Genomic DNA, 19,897 nt, shown 5'->3' on the forward strand with positions numbered 1-19,897 from the left:
CTTCTCTTTCCAGCGGCTGATCCTCCGGGATATAGACCAGAAAACCGGGGGCGAACATTGGAGCCCCCTTGGTGAGCCCCTGTGACCTCAGCATCGAAGGACAGTGGCCACCCCCTCCCTCCAGAGGTCCCCACCCCAGCTCTTTAACCAGCATCCACACGCCGGGCTTGGTCAGAGTCTTGAGGGAAAGATCTGCCCTCAAGTCTCTCTTCTCATCATGATTAGACGCCCTCAAATCTCCAGTTTTGCCACTAAACTCAGCAAGAACCCAACGCTTGGCAGGCACCGCCTGCAGACGGTCAGCTCATCTTTCTGCGCCCTGTGGGATCTTAAACCCATTCGTTTTCAGTGCTTCTGCAGGACTCTGGTACCTTTAAAGAGATGACTTCCATGGTTTTTCCAGCTTCTCTAGTTCTTGGCTGAAGCACCTGTCTGCCACTCCAACCTGCTTGGGGTGCGAGTCTGTTTCCCGTGTTGAACATTTTAATTGCGGGAGTTCTCTTGTGGCTCAGCGGGGTAGGGATCTGGTGTTGTCACTGCTGTGGCTGGGGTTTGATCCCTGGCCTGGGAACTGCCCATGCTGCAGGAATGGCCGGAAAAAAAAAAAAAAAAAAAAGCAGTAATTTTTTTTTGTCTTTTTAGGGCTGCATCTGTGGCATATGGAGGTTCCCAGGCTAGGGGTTGAATCGGAGCTGAGCTGCCTGCCTACACACAGCCACAGCCATACCAGATCCTTAACCCACTGAGCAAGGTCAGAGATCGAACCCTTATCCTCATGGATACTAGTTGGATTTGTTACTGCTGAGCCACAACGGGAACTCCTGAAAGTAGTAAAATTTTAACTTCAGTTTTCAGTTCTTCGTTGCTAGTAAACAGAATTACATGCTGAATTTTTGCAATGACCTAGTATTCTGTGACCTTGCTAAATACACTGACTAGTCCCAGATTTCTAATGGATTCATTTGAGATTTTGTGTACACGTAGCCTTGTCGTTCACAAGCGAGTTTTGTTTCTTCCTCAGCAACACGTGTGCATTTTCTTTCTTTTTCCTTTTTTGCTTTTTAGAGCTGCTCCCACAGCATATGGAGGTTCCCAGGCAAGGGGTCAAATCTGAGCTGTGGCCGCCGGCCTACACCACAGCCACAGCAATGGGGGGATCCGAGCCCCGTCTGCGACCTACACCACAGCTCTCGGCAACGCTGGATCCTTAACCCCACTGAGCGAGGCCAGGGATGGAACCTGTGTCCTCATGGATGCTCGTCAGACTCGTTAACCACTGAGCCACGGCGGGAACTCCTGTTTCTTTTTCTTGCTTATTACACTGACTGGGACGGCAGGGTGATGTTGCCGAGAAGTGGCAGGAATCCTCGTCCTTCCTTCCAATCTTTTTTTTTTTTTTTTTTGGCCACACCCACAGCATATGGAAGTTCCCAGGCCAGGGATCAAACCTGCATCGCAGTAGTGACAATGCTGTATCCTTAACCCACTAGGCCACTGGGGAGCTCCCTTGTTCCCAATCTTATGGGGAAAAGCACTCAGCCTTTCACCATGAAGTGTGGTGTTAGCCACATGGTCTTTGTGAATGCCTTTTGTAAAGTTAGAGAAGTTCCTTCTTATTCCTAGTTTGCTAAGAGTTTTAAAAATGCTTTTCCTGCATCTGTTGATATCATAGGTTTTTTTTTAGTCTGTTGATACGGTGAAATGTATTGACTAATACATGAAGGTTGGGCCAAGGTTGCATTTCCAGGATAACCCCATGTGATTTATGCTGGGATAAAGCCCCCCCCTTTGTCTTTGTTTGCCTTTTCTAGGGCTGCTCCCGCGGCATATGGAGGTTCCCAGGTCAGGGGTCTAATCGGAGCGGTAGCTGCCGGCCTACACCACAGCCACAGCCACGCCAGATCCGAGCCGCATCTGTGACCTACACCACAGCTCATGGCAACACCGGATCCTTCACCCACTGAGCAAGGCCAGGGATCGAACCCGCAACTTCATGGTTCCTAGTTGAGTTCATTAACCACTGCGCCACGATGGGAACTCCCCCCCAACATTTTTTGGCCACCCTGTGGCATATGGAATTTCTGGGCCAGCGATCGAACCTGTGTCCCAGGGCTGCAGAGAAGCCACCAATCCCATTATGCCACAGCAGGAGCCCCAAAGACCTCTTTTTATGTATTGCTGGATTCAACTGGCTAATACTTTGTTGAGGATTCTGCCTCTACGTTCATGAAGGAAGCTGGTCTCCAGCTTCTTGTGATTTGGGCATCACGGTAATAACGCTGGCCTCACAGAACAAGAAGAGAAGGGGTCCCTTCTCATCTCTCTCTAAGAGCTGGTACAGAATTGCTATTAAGTCTTCCTATCTTTTTAATTTTAGGGCCGCTCCTGTGGCAAATGGAGGTTCCCAGGCCAGGGGTCGAATCAGAGCTGTAGCCACTGGCCTCCACCACAGCCACACCCATGCCAGTTCTGAGCCACGTCTGCGACCTACACCACAGCTCACAGCAACGCCAGATCCTTAACCCACTGAGCGAGGCCAGGGATCGAACCCACATCCTCATGGATGCTAGTTGGCTTCATTACCCATGGGAACTCCTGAAAACTTTCTTTTATTCTTTCTTTTAAAACAGGTCTGCACGGTGAATTCTCTTAGTTCTCCTTCAGCTGGGAATGTCTTTATTTCCCCCTCAATCCGGAAGCATATTCTTGCCACATACTGAACTCTGGGTCAACGGTTCCATTTTTCCCACTTTAAAGACACTGCTTCACTATCTTCCAAGCTCCACGGCTTCCAGCTAGAAACCTGTGGTCACTACCGTTGTTGTCCCTCTGCAGGTCATGTTTCTTTCTTTCTTTTTTTTTTTTGTCTTTTTGTCTTTTTGCCATTTCTTGGGCCGCTCCCACAGCATATGGAGGTTCCCAGGCCAGGAGTTGAATCGGAGCTGCAGCCGCCAGCCTACACCACAGCCACAGTCACAGCCACGCCAGATCCGAGCTGCGTCTGCAACCTACACCACAGCTCACGGCAACGCCGGATCTTTAACCCGCTGAGCAAGGCCAGGGATCGAACCCGAAACCTCATGGTTCCTAGTCAGATTCGTGAACCACTGAGCCACGATGGGAACGCCCTAATGTTTCTTTTTTATCTGGCAGCTTTCAAGGGTTCTGCCTCGTGGCTTTCCCTTGCCGCACAGTAGGTTCAGGACCTTAAAGCAGTGGCTGAGGCGGCTGCTGCAGCGAGGGTCTGACCCCTGGCCCGGGACCGTCCGCCGGCTACGGTGGGCTGCTCTGCCTTTGATTTTCAGCCGTTTAGTGATGATGTGTCCAGGCATGTTTCTTTCTTGGAGTTTACCCTGTTGAGGACTGCCGAACTTTCTGAATCTGTAAATTGAGGTTCTGCACCAAGGAGGGAAGTTTTCGCCCAAAATTCCTGCGAAAGCTTTCTTTCTGCTGTCTCTCCTTCTCTTCTTCTCCCAGGATTTTAGGGACACCCGAGTCACTTTGCTAGCATGGCACCAGCGCCTGAGGCTCAGCCCCGCCGCTGTTTCCTCTCTCTGCTCCCAAGTGGGTCCTTTGCGTTGCTCTGTCTTCTCGGCCACCGCGTCATTCCTCACTCCTCTCCTTTCTGCTCTTGAGCATGTTCGGTCCTTTTTTAGATTTCGGCGTTTTATTTTTCTGGTTCTCAAGTTTCTATCTGGTTCGTTGACAGTTTCTACTCCCCAGCCGAGATGCTCCGGCTTTCCACCTGTTGCAGGTGCGCTGGACCTTACGGGACGGGGTTACAAGAGCCGCTTCCAGGATGCTGTCTGTCTTCCACCGCCCCGGTCATCTCCGACCTGGCATCTGTTGGTTGCCTCTCTCCCTGCATGACGTGGGGTTGTAAATTCAGCCTTTTGAGGGCTGTGCCGTGTGGACTCTGGGGGTCACAGTCCTGTGGAGCGTGCCCTTCCGTCTTGGCAGCCCAGCTACCCGTTTCGGTCAGACCACTAGCCCCGCGTGTCTCCCGTGGCCGGTGGTTCCAGTCCAAGTTCAGCTGTCAAGGCTTTCTGTGCTGCTCGGGTCTGTCCTGCGAACGTGGAACTCGGAGGTGGGCCCAGGACGGAGCTGCTTCTTTGGCGGGGTTCAGGGTGCTTTCTCCAGCTGGCTGCACTCTAGGCCCCTGCACTGCCCATACTGCCCGTCTTCTTGCCAGAAAGAAGACTTCCGCCAGCGTTTTGGTTTGGTGTTGCTGTGTGGTCCTGCAGTGGAGGCCACTCAGGGCAAAGAGGAACGAGAATGGGAACGCCTCCCCACGAGGGTCACAGCAGCAAGTCTAGGCTCACGTCCACACCCACCTGCTTCGGTTCACTTTGCAGAGTCCTTAGGAGCTACTTTTTTTTTTTTTTTTTGGTCTTTTTAGGGCTGCACTAGCAGCATATGGAGGCTCCCAGGCTAGGGGTCCACCTGCAGCTCAGCTGCCGGCCTACACCACAGCCACAGCAATGCAGGATCTGAGCTGTGTCTGTGACCTACACCACAGCTCACGGCAAGGCTGGATCCTTAACCCACTGAGCAAGGCCAGGGATCAAACCCACAACCTCATGGAAGCTAGTTCGTTAACCACTGAGCCACGATGGGAACGCCTTAGGAGCTGCTTTTAAAACAACAAACAGACGAACTTGAGTTTCAGTTGTAACAGTGACAGAGACGGGCTGAAGTGGGCTTAGGCTACAATAACAGAGCCAGACCTCCTCACTTTAACAGAAGAAAAATAACCTGGAGATGATTCAGTTAATCCATACAAGTGGCTCGTACGCATTTCCGTTTTGCTTGAGGATTCAGCTTTCCCCATGGCCCAAAGCGTCACCACATCCAAGGTTCCTGCTGGTCGTGTGCCCCGTAAGCCAGGAGTAGTGTGTTTGTGGGCAGAGAGGGAACCTACCTCAACACAATAAAGGCCTTACGCGACAGACTCACAGCCAACATCCCACTCAACGGTGAAGAGCTGAAAGCATTTCCTCCAAGAACAGGAACAGGACAAGGATGCCTGCTCCCACCAGTTCTATTCCGCACGGCACTGGAAGTCCTAGCCGCAGTAATTAGACAGGAAAAAGAAAAGAAAGGAATCAAAGTCAGAAAGCAAGAAGCACATCCGTCACGATGTGCAGATGACACGGTACCACACACGGGAAATCCTGACGACGCCACCAACAAAGCTACAAGGGCTCATCACCGAATCTGGTAAAGCTGCAGGTTACCCAGTTAATAGCGAGAAATCTGTTGCATTTCTATGCACTACCAGTGAAATATCAGAGAAATTCGGGAAACAACCCCATTTACCATCGCATGGAAAAGAAGAAGATACCCAGGAATAAACCTACCTAAGGAGGCAAAAGACCTACCTGTGCTCCAAAAACTACTAAGAAGCTGACGAAAGAAATCTAAGAGGACAAACAGATGGAAAGATTCGCCGTGCTCTTAGATGGAAAGCATCAATATTTAAAGATGACTGCGCTATCCGAGACAATTTACAGATTCGATGCAATCCCTATTAAGTGGCATTTTTCGCAGAACTAGAACACATAATTTTCGAATTTATATGGAAACACAAAAGAACTCAAATAGCCAAAACAATCTTGAGAAAGACATGCAGAGCTGGAGGAATCAGGCTCCCTGACCTCAGGCTATACTACGAACCTAGTTATCAAGGAGTTCCCGTTGTGGCTCAGCAGGTTAAGAACCCGAGTAGCATCCATGAGGATGCGGGTTTGATCCCTGGCCTCACTCAGTGGGTTAAGGATCCTTAACCATGAGCGGTGGTGTAGGTCGCAGATGAGGCTTGGATCTGGCGTGGCCGTGGCTGTGGCGTAGGCCGGCAGCTGCAGCTCCAATTAGACCCTTTTAAGAAAGCTACAGTCATCAAAACAGTATGGTACTGGCACAAAAACAGAAACAGATCAATCGAACAGGATAGACCAGAAATCAACCCACACGCCTGTGGTCAATTAATCTAAGACAAAGGCGGCAAGAACACGCAGCGGAGAAAAGACAGTCTCTTTAATAAGCGGTGCTGGGAAAACTGGACGGCTACATGCGAAAGAATGAAATTAGAACACTCTCTAATATCATACACAAAAATAAACTCAAAATGCAAGCCCAGCAACCACAGAACTCCTAAAGGAAAGCATAGGCAGAAAACGCTTCAACATACATTGCAGCAACATCTTTGGGGATCTGTCTCCTAGAGTCATGGAAATAAAAGCAGAAATAAACAAATGGGACCTAATTAAACTTAAAAGCTTTAGCACAGCAAAGGAAACCACAAACAAAACAAAAAGACAACCTACAGGATGGGAAAAAATACTTGCAGATGATATGACTGAAAGGGGTTAATTTCCAAAATATGCAAATAGCTCATACAACTCAATTAAAAAAAAAAATCAGGGAGTGCCTGCTGTGGCTCAGCAGTAAAAACAAACCTGACGAGCATTCATAAGGACACAGGTTTGATCCCTGGCCTCACTCAGTGGGTTAAGGATCCGGCGTTGCCATGAGCTCTGGTGAAGGATGAAGATGCAGCTTGGATCTGGCATGGCTGTGGCTGTGGTGTAGGCTGGCAGCTGCAGCTGTGATTTGACCTCTAGCCTGAGAACTTCCATATGCTGCAAGTGAAGCCCTAAAAAAGCAAACAAACAAACAAACAAAAAAACCAAAAAAAGGGGAGTTCCCGTCGTGGCGCAGTGGTTAACGAATCCGACTAGGAACCATGAGGTTGCGGGTTCGGCCCCTGCCCTTGCTCAGTGGGCTAAGGATCCAGCGTTGCCATGAGCTGTGGTGTAGTTTGCAGATGTGGCTCGGATCCCGCGTTGCTGTGGCTCTGGCGTAGGCCGGTGGCTACAGCTCCGATTCAACCCCTAGCCTGGGAACCTCCATGTGCCGTGGGAGCGGCCCAAGAAATAGCAACAACAAAAAGACAAAAGACAAAAAAAAAAAAAAACCGAGAAAAGAAAGAAAGAAAAGATACCTGTGCTCACAGATCCTAAAACTTAGTATTTCTAAGATGGCAGCTCTCCCGAAAGTGATCTATGAATCCAACAGAACCTCCATCAAAATCTCACCTGGTTTCTTTTCAGAAAGTAACAAGCTGATCATAAAACGCATATGGAAATTCAAGGGACCCAGAACAGCCAACAGAGTCTTGAAGAAGAACAGTTAGAGGATTCACACTTCCTGATTCTGAAACTTACTGCAAAGCTACAATAAGCATATAAGGGTATGGAGTTCCCCGGTGGCTCAGCAGGTTAAGGATCCAGTGTTGTCACTGCAGCGGCTCAGGTCTCTGCTGACGCAGGTTTGATCCCTGGCCCGGGAAATTTTATATGCTGTGAGCGCAGCCACACACACACACACACACACGGTATAAGGATCGATATATAAATAGATAAGTGGGACAGAACTGAGAGTCTAGAAATCAACTGATGTAGTCAACTGTTATTTGACAAAAGTGCCAAGGATTCAGTGGGGAAAATAAGTGTCTTTTCAAATAGTACTGGAACAAATGGATCCCCACAGGCAAAAGAATGACGTCTGACCCCCCCCCCCCCACCTAACACCATATACAAAAATTAACCTGAGTGTAAGCATCTCACTAGAAAACTCTCAAAAGAAGACAGAGGAGGAGTTCCTGTTGTGGCGCAGTGGTTAACGAATCCAACTAGGAACCATAAGGTTGTGGGTTCAATCCCTGGCCTTGCTCAGTGGTTAAGGATTTGGCGTTGCCGTGAGCTGTGGTGTAGGTCGCAGACGCAGCTCAGATCCCACGTTGCTGTGGCTCTGGCGTAGGCCGGTGGCTACGGCTCCGATTGGACCCCTAGCCTGGGCACCTCCATATGAGGTAGGCATAGAAAAGACAAAAAGACAAAAAAAAAAAAGAAAAAAAGAAGACATAGGAGTTTCTGTTGTGGCTCAGCAGATTAAGACCTGACAGAGTTTCTGCAAGGATATAACCCCTGGCCTCGCTCAGTGGGTTAAGGATCTGGTGTGGCTGTGGCTGTGGCTGTGGCGTGGGCCGGCAGCTGCAGTTCTCATTCAACCTCTAGCCCAAGAACTTCCATGTGCTGCAGGTGTGGGAGAAAAAAAAAAAAGAAAGAAAACACAGATATAGATATTCATGACCTTGGATTAGGTAACGGTGTCTTAGCTACATCACCAGAAGCACAGCAACTAAATAAAAAGTAAACTGGACTTGGAGTTCCCTTCATGGCTCAATGGTTAACGAATCCGACTAGGAACCATGAGGTTGCAGGTTCGATCTCTGCCCTTGCTCAGCGGGTTAAGGATCCGGCGTTGCCATGAGCTGTGGTGTAGGTCACAGATGCGGCTCAGATCCCGAGTTGCTGTGACTGTGGTGTAGGCTGGCAACTACAGCTCCGATTCAATCCCCAGCCCGGGAACCTCCATATGCCGCAGAAGCGGCCCAAGAAATGGCAAAAAGACAAAAAAAAAAAAAAGTAAACTGGACTTCATCAAAACTAAAAAACACCTGTGTTTCAAAGGATGTTTGTTAAAAGCATGAAAATTTTCTCCATAGAGCGGGAGAAAATTTTTGCAAACCTTATCTGATCAGAGCCTAGTACCAAGAATAGGTAGAAAACTCCTGCAACCCAATCAGACGGAGACAAACCCAGTTAGACTACGGACAACAGAGCTGCACAGACACTTCTCCTAAGAAGACGCACAAACGGCCCCCAGCGTGTGAAACGCGGCTGCTCATCGGTTACTAGGAGAATGCAGATCAAAAGCACGACCACCGCACTCCTCCTAAGGTGCGGAGAGTGACCACAGGAGGAGCCCATGCCAGGCGGGATGGGCACTCTGCCCCGGAACACCGGAGGGCACGGCCGCCGAGGAAACGTGCAGCAGCTCCCTGAACGGCCACACACGAGTCACCACGTGACCCAGGGACACCACCCCTGGGTTGATACCCAAGAGAAATCCAAACACGTCTGCACACACACGTGCATGGAAAAGCTCCGGGAGCGTTAGTCACGACAGCCCCAAAGCGGAAACAGCGGGAGTGTCCATCGGGTGACCAACAGAAAAAGCGCGTTCCCGCTAAGCGATGGAGTATTATCCAACCATAAATAGGAACGAAGGCCTGGAGTTCCCGTCGTGGCGCAGCAGAAACGAATCCGACTAGGACCATGAAGTCGTGGGTTCGATCCCTGGCCTCGCTCAGTGTGTGAAGGATCTGGCGTTGCTGTGGCTGTGGTGCAGGCCGGCAGCTGTAGCTCTGATTTGACCCCTAGCCTGGGAACCTCCATATGCTGCAGGTGTGGCCCTAAAAAGTGTGGGGGGGGGAAATGAAGGCCTAACACGTGCTAAGGGCGGATGAACCTCAAAAACACCACGCCCAGCAAGAGAGGAGAGACTAAGTGTCCTTCAGTGTGTGACTCCAACCTGCAGCTCCCAGAGCAGATGCGGGGCTGCCAGGGGCCGGGGGAGGGAAAGGGGGGCGGGGCTAAAGGGACAGGGACTCCCCACGCCCAAGGGCTAAGACCCACTGGGGTGGTGGCTGCACAGCCCTGTGACCATCATAGAAAGACTGAGCTGCACGTTCCAAATGGGTGAGCCGCACGGTGTGCGGGTTCTAGCCGGTACTAGTTCTTGCCCCAGGAAAACCACAGCAACGAGTGAAGCGTCACCCTCAGCGGGTCCCAGGGCAGCTTCCGCGGCCCTCCCTCCCCTGTGCTCCTGTCCTTTTGAGTTCGTTCCAGAACTTCTGCTTCGTGAGGGTCACTTACCCCAAAAGCCAGAGCAGAGGATGGCGTGGCTCGCGGCCCTGGAATGCCCCCCTCAGGTACAGGCAAGAGCACCCCTTCCCCGAGACCAGTCCTCAGACTCCCCACGGCAAGATCACCGGGGGCGAGAGAAGCCCTGGACGCCACGGCCCCAGCCTCGGCGAGGGCTGGGCGGCAGGACAGGGTGGAGGCCAGGGACAGTTGACTGAGCAGGGGCTGGACCACTCCCACGTCCTGAGCTCCCAGACACAGTCCACGAGGAGGCTGCAGGTGGCTGAAAAGTGAGGCACTGGCCAAGGTGGCCACCGTCCCGGCTGAGGGGGGCCAGGGGGCCCACTGGGGAGGCCAGCTCCTCCCGGGCCCAGCGGCTGAGCTCCTGCAGGGGTGGAAGGGGTGGAGGGGTCTCCTCCTCAGTCCGGGGCTCTGGCCAGCGACCTGGATCCGGACCCCTCCTGGGAAGGTGAAGCCCCCATGTTGTCATGACAACGCCCCACACCTCACCAAGTTCTCCCTGTAGGCAGGCAGGGGTCACCAGGAGACCCCAAGGGGCAGCAGCAGGGGAGGGAGAGGGCAAGCACCTGCCCAGGCAGGGCACGCAGTACAGCCAGGACAGCCCCGCTGGTCCCAGAGGCCTCCCATTCTGTGTCCCCACCCAGTCCCTGACCCCTGGTTTCCAACTTTCCACGCTGCCTGTACCACTGACAAACACGCCTCCAGCCGAACCGTCCTGGTGCCTGGCTTTCTCCCCACTGCCTGGCCTGTCCCTTCTGGGTGCCAGGCTTGCCGCTCTGTGGTCAGATGGCCCCCGGGGCTCCTCTTAGGCTGCTCCCACCACAGGCACAGGTGGCTCACTGAGGCCTCCCTCTCTCCCAGGCCTCTGGGCCCCCAAGCTTTGCACGCAGCCGGTGTGGCGGTGGTCCGGAGCCCTGTGGCCCCAGGTCGGAGTTGGGCAGGCTCACGCAGTTGGGGATCTAAGACCAGGGCTCAGCAGACAGAGGAGAGTCTCATCCTGGCAGGGGGGCTCCCCCCACCACACCCACACCCACAGGGGAAGCCCAGGAGGCAGTGCAGGTCCTCCCGGGTCCACGGCAGGAATTTTCACGAAGAACGAGGCAGCCTGACTGGTATGTGAGGGCCCTGGCGAGAGGACGAGACCCCTCCCCACCTCCTGCTCCAATGACGCGCCCTCGCCCTGGCTGCCATCACGCTCCCGTCCCGCAGGGCCACGGGCAGGTTCTCCCTGCGCTCACCGGGAGGGGTCAGCGCCCAGCGGCCCACCGTGCAACCCCCGTGGTGGAACCGGCAGGAAGACAAGTCAGTGCATCGCTCTGGTTCCTGGGGAGGCAGAGGGAAGGGGGTGCCAGCCTGCTGGGGGTCTGGAGGCTGCACCCTCTCCTGGCCTGAGACCCACGGCTGCAGAGGGACAGGTCATTCACGGGCAGGAGAGGCGGGCCTGCTCCCCTCCTCAACAGAACTGCCCTCAGGACCCCACCAGGTCCTGGGGACCGACAGTGGGGTGTCACCAAACTCAAGTGGGTGGGGCCTGGCAATGCCCCTTTCCTCCTGCAGAATCCCCAAATCGGGTGGCAGGGAGCCTCCTCCTGGCTCAGGCGGGCACTGCACCTGGTAGGGGCGCTCCTCACCAAGTCCCAGGTTTCCAGCCCCGCCTGAAGAAGCCCAGGCCCACGGAGGCTCCCGCTTCTCCCCCTTGTTGGTGCTGACTCATTCCCTGGGGCATCTGGCTTCCCACCCAGACCTCCATACCAGGCCCCCCTGGAGGCTCCAAACTGCCTGCCCTCCCGGCTGCCAGCCACTCTTCCGAGGGAGGTGGGTCCAGGGCGCCGCCCTGCCCCTCGCTGCGGGCAGCTGCCAGACGTGACTGCCAGAGCCTGGAGCGAGTGGGGCTGGAGCCCCGGCCTGCCCTCACCCCGGCCAGGCAGGGCGAGGACCTCCTGGCTCCCGAAGCCCCAGCCCCCGTGGGGGACGGCCAGAGAGGTGCCTCCGAGGTCCCCTGGGGCTCAGGAGCTGTGCTCCAGCGACAGAGGGAGGAGCCACACTAACCTGCCCAGGCCCTCCCACAGGTCCCAGTCCAGGAGGCGGCAGCTGTGCGGGCGTCAACTTTAATACGGGGCTGGCCTGCCTGGGGCCAGGAGGGCGCCCTTTGTCTTCTTGGCGGGCGTGACATCCCCGTGAGATTGTCTAACTTCAGAGTGAACCGTGATCTCGGGGAGCCACTTCCATCCTCTGCAGCTTCCACTCGGCTGGGGAGCCGCTGCCGGACCGCCGGCTCCCAGGAAGGTCCGTGCTCAGCAGCACTGAGGCCCTGTGCGCGGCCCCAGGGGTGACGAGGTGGGCAGGGGTGCTGGAGTCGTCCGTCTGGCGGGACCGCGCCCCTCCCGGCCCACCTGCCCCAAATCCACATGGAGGCCGGGTGCGTCGAGGCGCCGGCCCAGGCAGGCAGCCCTTAGCCCGCGGCCCGCCAGCAGACGGGAGCAGCAGGAAGCAGCGAAAGGCGGGGGCCAAGTCTGACGCGCCTCCCACCGAAGACAGCGCCGCCCGGATGCAGGCCCTCGGGCCCGGGACGGGAGGTGTGGCCAGCCCCGGGGCGACGGGCCGCCGCAGCAGCACGGGGGAACCACAGCCTCGGAAGCTGCGCTGGCCTGGAGGGTTTGAACGTTGCCATTTAATCCAGAAACAAAGCAAGACAGCAGCGCCGGGAATCGCTGCGCGGAAGCGTCCTGCCGGGAGCCCGTGTGCGCCGTGCGCCTCCGTCGGTGCCCGGCCGGCCTGGCCCAGCGTCGGCCTCCTGCCAGCCCGCTCGGGCCGTCCTCGGGAGTCCCCGCGTCCCACAGGAGGAGGCCGCGTTATGAGGCTGCCACCGGCTCTGCCCGCCTGGGCCTGGCCTTGCCGGGGACTTTCTCTGTGGAGGAAACAGAGCTGGCTGTGGCACGGAGCAGAGCGCCCGGGCGGACACCGTCCATGAGGACCAGGGGGCCGCCGCAGCTCCGGGAGGCAGCTGCACTCAGGCCGCGACCCCCCGCCCCGGGGTGGAGGCCGAGGGCAGCGAGGGGGCAGAAAAGAACCAGAACCAGGAGGAATCATGAAGAAGAGTCGGGGTTGGGGAGCCCTGATGGCCGGCTGAGCAAGGCGTCCCAGGGACACGTGGAGGCGGCTGGTCCCCAGGACCTGCATAGCTGCCTGGCCCTGTCCCCGCTCTGACTTCAGGGCTTGGCTCTTACGAGGTGACCTGAGCCCATCAGGAACCCGGGCCCCACCCCAGGGCGAGGCCCCACACTCTGCCTGGGCACCAGCCAGTGCCCACCGGGCAGGGGAGGCAGGGCCCGGCCCTCGCCAGGCAGCCTGGGCAGGACCCAGCGGCCGGGCCCAGTAGCCAGACCCGGGCTTTGCTCTAGAAGCCACTGCTCTCCCCAGGACAGAATAAGGAGGTACCTGGGATCCTCTCAGGAAGGGGCTCTGAAGGAACCTCCGGGAGCTCCACCTGTTCCTGCAAGACACACGCGGTGAAGCCCAGGGTCTTCTCCTGGAGGTGAGCACCCCGCTCGCTGCGCTGCTCTCGGCGAGGTTTAACTGGGATGCGACTCCTCCAGCACCGAAGCCCAGGGTGAGTCTCCTCAGCTCCTGGGGGCTCTGCGCCGCACGTCACAGGGGCGCAGTGGCCACAGAAGGGGACCGCTCCCAACAACCCGGACGCTGAGGGGCTCCCCGCCCCCAGTTCCACTGAGAGCCTGGGCTGCACACCTTGGCAGAGGCAGCCACATGGGTTGGGGCGGCAGTGGCGCCTCCACTGAGGTTACCCTGTGCTGGCAGCACACCGTGGGCCTGGCCCCCTGGGGAGAAGGGGCCTAGGGGCTTGGAGGGTGGGCATCCCGCTGTCCTGGTGCCTGGTTCACTCTGACACCCGCAGCGCCAGTAGACAACCCGCAAAAACGGTCTCGCCAGGCCAGCCGCTCCCGGCCGTCAGCCAGGCGGACGTGGAGAAGGGGCCTCAACTCGGACCAACACCAATCGTTTCGGGAAAGAAAACCAGCTGCCAAACCAGAGCTGCGTGCTCCAGTGACACCGATCCAGGGCCTGCCCGAGGCCAGGGAGCAGAGGCCTCCCGGGGGTCCCTTTATCCGAGAACCGTGGCAGTCGTGGGGGTCCTGTTACCTGAGTGATCGCGTCCAGCTCCTCCAGGATGGCAGCCTCGTCCTCCTGGGTGAAGCTTCCTGCCAACAGCTCATCTATTTGCTGCAGAAGGAAGAGCGGAGTGACGAGCCAGGCTGGGCTAGGGTGGGGGACAGGGGGCCCCTCGTGGAGGAAGGAGGCAGCCCTGGCTCAGGCTCCCTCCCGCAAAGGCGGGCAGCCCCACGTGGCGTGGGGACACACGGCCCGCGAGGCGGCCCTGGGCACATAGCAAGCAGGGCACCGTACTCGAGGGCGGGCAGAAGGAGGGTCCCGGGGACGCGGCCACGCCTACCCGCTGGTACTCCACGGCCTCCTGGGTCTCGTCCAGAATCCGCTCCACCTCCTCTATGGACATTACCTGCACGGTCACACGTTGAGTGTGGTCAGTGAGGCACCACAGAGCGCTCCGCACCCCGGCCACCTGGGCTGGCAGGGCACACGGCCTTGCCCTTCGGGTCCCGTTGAAATGAAGCCAGGCAAGTGGGACATGGCCCATCTCTGGTCACTTCTGACCCAGGCCGGGCCCGTCCCCAGACACTGTGGACCTGTCAGACCAGTCTCTTCAGACGCCCCCCACCCCCCCCGTGACCGCCTCCAGCCCCTGCCGGCCCTTCTGGTACCCAGGTCAACCCCAGTGAGTGAAAAGTACCAATAAAATGCCCTCTGGCCAGGTGACCTGATTTCCTTTGGGTTCAGAGCAGCACCTCTGCACGACTGGCAGGTCCGCACATGCTGGCCACTCCGAAAGGCAGAGGAACCCGGCTCTCGGCCCAGCCCCACCTGCCTTCCAGTCGTCAGGAACGAGACCGGGTCGGGGCGGTGGCACAGCCTCCCTGGGCCTCCCCTCCTCTCACATCCCCTCGGTGCTGCTGCCTCCTCCAGCAAGTCCTCCGGATTACTCCTCCGCGCCCTCCCACCTCTAACCAGACTCCAGTCACTTCGGCGTCTCTGCACCCAGCTCAGAGTTCAGGTCCCTACGCTCAGGTCGATACCCTGGCGTGGATGTTGGCCGGGTGCACGCGTGGCCTCAGGGACAGCCCCTCCCTGTCCCCTGGGCCCTCCCGCAAGGCGTACCTGGTGCATCTTATTCAGACACTCGTTCCCAAACTGCAGCCCCTCCATCACCTTCATTTCAATCTGGGTGAACTCAATACTCTGGACCTGAGGAGGGCACGCGGGCGGTCAGGGCGCCCCTCCGCCTCCTCGTGCAGACCCACACGTGGGAGTCGGGGCGCCTCTGTCACCACCAAAAGCCTCTGGGCCTCAGAGCCCACCGGCTCTGCCGTCCTCCTCCCCGCGTCCTTTCCCGCCGCGACCGGCCCCTGGCGGGACTAGAAGCCCGGGAGGCATCTCAAGTGTCCCGGCTCCGGTTAGTCTGCGGACGCTCAGGGGCCTCCTGTGTCCTGACACCTCTCCCGTCGGGACCCCTCGCCCACCTCCACCACCCGCCATGGCCTGGCCCCTGGCAGCCGTCCTGCAAGCGCCAGCCAGCCCCAGCCCTGAGCACCAGCAGGCTGGCACCAGCTCCTGGCCCGCCTCTGGGCCCGGCCACTCCTTAGCCTCCGGCGGAGGTCCAGGGAGGGACAACGGGAGCTCACGGTCCTGCGAGGGACTCTGCTGCCCGGGGCCCACACCCCAGACCCCTGTGGGCCTACCATGGTCTCCAGGCTGGTGATCTGGTTCTCCGTCTTGTCCAGGAGCTGCTCCCGGTACCGCTTCTTCTTGAGCAGCAGCTTGGCCCGTCTGCAGAAGGAGGCGAGCAGTGACCCCTGGGCCTACCCCGCGACCTGTGCCGGGCTGGCGGGGGCGGAACCCCCGGGCAACAGCCGCCCCGACCCACTCACTCCTTCCTGCCGTCGCGCAGGAGCTGCCGGGCGATCTCCCGCTCCCGCTCCAGCTGCTGCGTGATCCGCTTCTGGTACTGCCTCAGCTTGTCCCGCTGCTGCTTCAGTTGCTGCGCGAGAGCAGGCCCTGCGTCCACACCGAGCCCCCGCGGCGCTGGGCGCCCGCCCCCGACCGCCACTGCTGGAAGGGCACCCTCCAGAACGGTTCTCGTGGGGACACATCGGCCCCGGGCAGGGAGCACTACCTGCAGACTTCCTGGCTGTGGTGACAAGGGAGGCCACCGGCCTCTGGGGGATGGAGGCCAGGGAGGCGGCTCGATGTCCTGCAAAGCCCGGGCTCCCGGGCCCCCAGACCGTGGCATCGCCCTCAGCGAGGAGTGTGGGTGCTGGTCAGGGAGCGCCGCCAGCCCGGACGGCTGGGGTCTGGGGGCTCCCCGCCCGGCTCCACACCTCTGCCGGCTGCAGCCACTGGCTCGATACGAGCTTAGCTCCCTGCTCTTGTCACTTGTCACCGTATGTGTGTGGACAACAAATGGCGTGTTGAGGTGATGGGTTCGGGTGACCTTGCTAAGCAACTGGGACCCCCATGTCCTGTCTCCAAAAGGACGCGTGGCCTTTGCACGCTTAGTCGATCCTTCCCTACTTGAGGCCGTTCACCTTTCTGCCAAATCCCATCCTTTCAGGTGATGCTATGGCAAAGCACCTGCGAGCTCCGGGCATCGCAGATGGAGGATCGCGCCGGGCAGTGAGTTGACTGGGCTGAGGGTATGTGCGTCTTCAAGACTTGGGAGACGATCCCCCAGTGTAGACCGGGTCAGTCTGTCTGCAGTGGCTGCCCCCCGCTCTCTTTAGAGAGCGCCCCGGCGTGCTCCCCCAGAGCCGGAGGGCCAGGCTCTGTGTCCAGCACGTGTCCTGCCCCAGTTCCCCAGCACTGGCTGTCTCTGCTGTGCGGGAGCTGGCGTCCACCCCAGCCCCACGCCCTCGGGCTGCGTGTAAAGCATTAGGGGGAGCAGGTGTGGGCGGGCCACCCTCTTTATGAGACAAGGGGTCTCAGCAGAGGGTCATGGGACAGTGTGCAGGAGGCCCCAGTTCCTCCGCTCAGGTGTTCACCCTCGAAGACACCAGGCAGTAACTTCCGTGGAGTGTGAACCGGCTGAGTTACTCTGCTGTGACCCCACCAGTGTGAATTTTTGGCAACAGCAAGGTCTCCTTGGAGAGAAACTCCAAGGTGAGCCCTCGGAGAGAGCCTTAGGGGCTTCCTGCTCAGCCAGAAGCCCAGGGTGGAGCAGTGCACCCCCGGGGGTGAGACCCAGGGCAGGTGCTCCAGGCCCTGGTCTTCTCCAGTGACGGACACTCCTGCCGCCTCTTCTTCCGCAGGGGAACTGTAGTTAAAAACTTACAGCTTATGGTTTCAGAAGCCACAGTAAAACAAAACGAAACCCATCTGCCACTTGCATTACTTTCTTGGTACAAAAAACTACCTTTTCCTTTTCTTTTTTTTTCTTTTTAGCGCCTAACTCGCAGCATATGTAAGTTCCCATTCTGAGGGTCACTAGCCTACCCCACGGCCACAGCAACGCCAGATCGGAGCCACATCTTCGACCTACACCACAGCTCACAGCAACATGGGATCCTTAACCCACTGAGCGAGGCCAGGGATGGAGCCGGCAACCTCATGGTTCCTAGTCGGATTCGCTTCCACTGCGCCTCGACGGGAACTCCACACACACGATTCTTTCCACCGAAACTAACTTTCACATCAGCGCTCCACTGCAAGAGACACCTGACTCTACAGGCAGGTACACCACCACCACCTACAACTTAGGGGGCGCTGGCGTGGCCCCAGAAGCTCGGGGACTGCACAGGTTGCAGGTCAGAGCAAGGGCCAAGGCAGAGTGGAAGCATGTGGGAGAAAGTTGAGCAATCAGAGCCTCCCCTGCTTAGATCCCCAGTTCTGAGAGCAGCGGTAAGGCCCTACTGCCCAGCCAGCGCCAGGGCCTCCCACCTGGGCCGGCCACGCAAGCGGGCGACGGTGAAGCACGGCGGGGCCGGGCCGGGACTGGGAAGCGGGTCGGGGTCCGACTCCCGTGGTGCGGGAGCTTAGGAAACCACACCCGCACGCGGGGACTCGTCCAAGGACAAGGTACGACCACAAAACAGCGAGACGCGGACACCGCCTCCGGAAACCGGAGGCGCAGTTCAATTACCGCACCTGGATCGCCCACACCTGCGGCGACCGGGTTCGCTCCGACTCGGGGGGAACCCGGCCCGGACACGCTCCCCACGGGAAGCCCACTGCCCCAGACGGGCTCGGAAACCCGCCCGGGCGCCGGGCCCTGCCCGGGGCCGGGCGGCCGGCGGGCACGGAGCCCGAGGCGAGGATCGCAGCGGCAGCCGCCCCGCTCCGGTTTCCCCGCCCGGGCCCGGGGGTGCCCGGCCCGCGCCCACACGCCCGCGGGGCCCGGCGTCTCACCAGGATGGCCTTGTCCTGCTCGGTGACCCGGCTCTGCTTCTTGCGGCCGAACAGGTTGCCCATGGCGGCCCGGCTCGCACCCCGGCCCCGCCGCCGGCCGAGCCCACGCCGCGCGGCCACCGTAGCCCGGCCCCGCCCACCGCGGCCCGGCCCCGCCCACTACGGCGGCCGCCCGGGGCCCGGCGCCGCAGAGCGCGGGTCGCGACCGCCCGCGGAGGGGCCCCGCCTGGAGGCGTGGCGGGGTGCGGCCGCGCGGCCCCGGGGGGCGCGGTTCGCGGCGTGCCCGGAGGGCCGCACCTGCGTGGTCTTCAAGACTGAACGTTCCCGCTCCCGCTCCGGGGGGACCCTTGCACTGTGACTGCGCGGCCCGACCCCTGGGCGGTCAGAAATCTTGCGCGCGAGTCCCTGCCCTGCTGGCTCTGCCCTCAAAACGCTGCCTTTAGTGGTTACGTCCCAGGGAGTCAGAGTGACCGCCGAACCGCCCTCGGGACACCCGGAAGGGGGACGCACGCCCCGCCTTCCCCACCTCGCTCTGCGCCCCCGGCCGGTGGGCAGACTCGGAGGAGCCCAGCTTCTGGTTTCGTGGCAGGAACCCCCCGCGGGGCATCGGGGATACCGGGCGGGGCGCCCCGCACACCTGCAGACTAGGCTTCCACCGTGTTCCTGTCTGGGGGGCTCGTAAGATGGCACCCAGCCCTGTTTGGTCACCCCAGCAGCCAGTCTGCCTGGGCTTGGTCACCTTTCTAGCAGCCCAGCAGCTCCTGGGCAGTGGGGAAGTGGTAAGGCAGGCCCATGAGTGCCCAGCGCTCAGCCCTTTCTGTGAAAGGAATTTGTTCAGAAGCAATGTCCCCCGGGCCCCATGATGGATCTCTCTCTCTCTCTTTTTTTTTTTTTGTCTTTTTGCCATTTCTTGGGCCGCTCCCGCGGCATATGGGAGGTTCCCAGGCTAGGGGTCTAATTGGAGCTGTAGCTGCCAAGCCTACGCCAGAGCCACAGCAACGCGGGATCGGAGCTGCGTCTGCGACCTACACCACAGCTCACGGCAACGCCGGGTCGTTAACCCACTGAGCAAGGGCAGGGATCGAACCCACAACCCTATGGTTCCTAGTCGGATTCGTTAACCACTGCGCCACGCCAGGAACTCCCCCATGATGGATCTTTAAGTCCAAACGGTGCCGCTGGCAGGAGTGCCCTGGGCGAGGGGGGCAAATCTGTACCCAGGATGAGAGCAAGTCACTGCCCCACGAGGGAAGGGTCCTCATTAGTCAACTTGCTGTCGGCAGGGCTGGCTGGTCCCCCAGAGAATGGTGCTGTCTGGGGCCCTCGGCAGTGGTGGCCAGGGGAGCCTCAGTGAGGGGAAGTCTGTGCTGCTGAGTCCCCCAAAGCCACTCTGTCCACTGACCGAGCACTGGCGTCGAGTGTGCACTGCGTCCACCCGAACTACTGAGCGCCTCCTGGACAGAGGAGGCTCAAGCCGCCTTCCCGGGGACCCAGATCTCTGCCCCCCCCCCCACGTCGCTGCCCCAGGTGTCCTCGTGACCCGTCTTCCAGTCCCGTTTCTTTCCAGTCCCTGATCATCCATTGCACCTCAGCAGCTGCCTGTGATTCACGGC

General features: G+C 58.8%; 1 protein-coding gene across 1 annotated transcript; it reads right to left on the reverse strand.

The window, feature by feature from the left end:
- Window positions 1-11,883: 11,883 nt before the first annotated feature.
- Window positions 11,884-18,414, reverse strand: CHMP6 (charged multivesicular body protein 6). Its single transcript, XM_047758145.1, has 8 exons — window positions 18,285-18,414; window positions 15,812-15,921; window positions 15,623-15,710; window positions 15,042-15,128; window positions 14,260-14,325; window positions 13,950-14,030; window positions 13,230-13,284; window positions 11,884-12,699 (listed from the first exon to the last, which is right to left on the reverse strand). Exons 1-8 carry the CDS (start codon window positions 18,345-18,347, stop codon window positions 12,644-12,646), a joined length of 606 nt encoding a protein of 201 aa, XP_047614101.1. The 5' UTR covers window positions 18,348-18,414; the 3' UTR covers window positions 11,884-12,643.
- Window positions 18,415-19,897: the final 1,483 nt, after the last annotated feature.

The sequence above is a fragment of the Phacochoerus africanus genome, chromosome 14, assembly GCF_016906955.1.
Source record: "Phacochoerus africanus isolate WHEZ1 chromosome 14, ROS_Pafr_v1, whole genome shotgun sequence".
In the NCBI taxonomy this organism is placed as follows: Eukaryota; Metazoa; Chordata; class Mammalia; order Artiodactyla; family Suidae; genus Phacochoerus; species Phacochoerus africanus.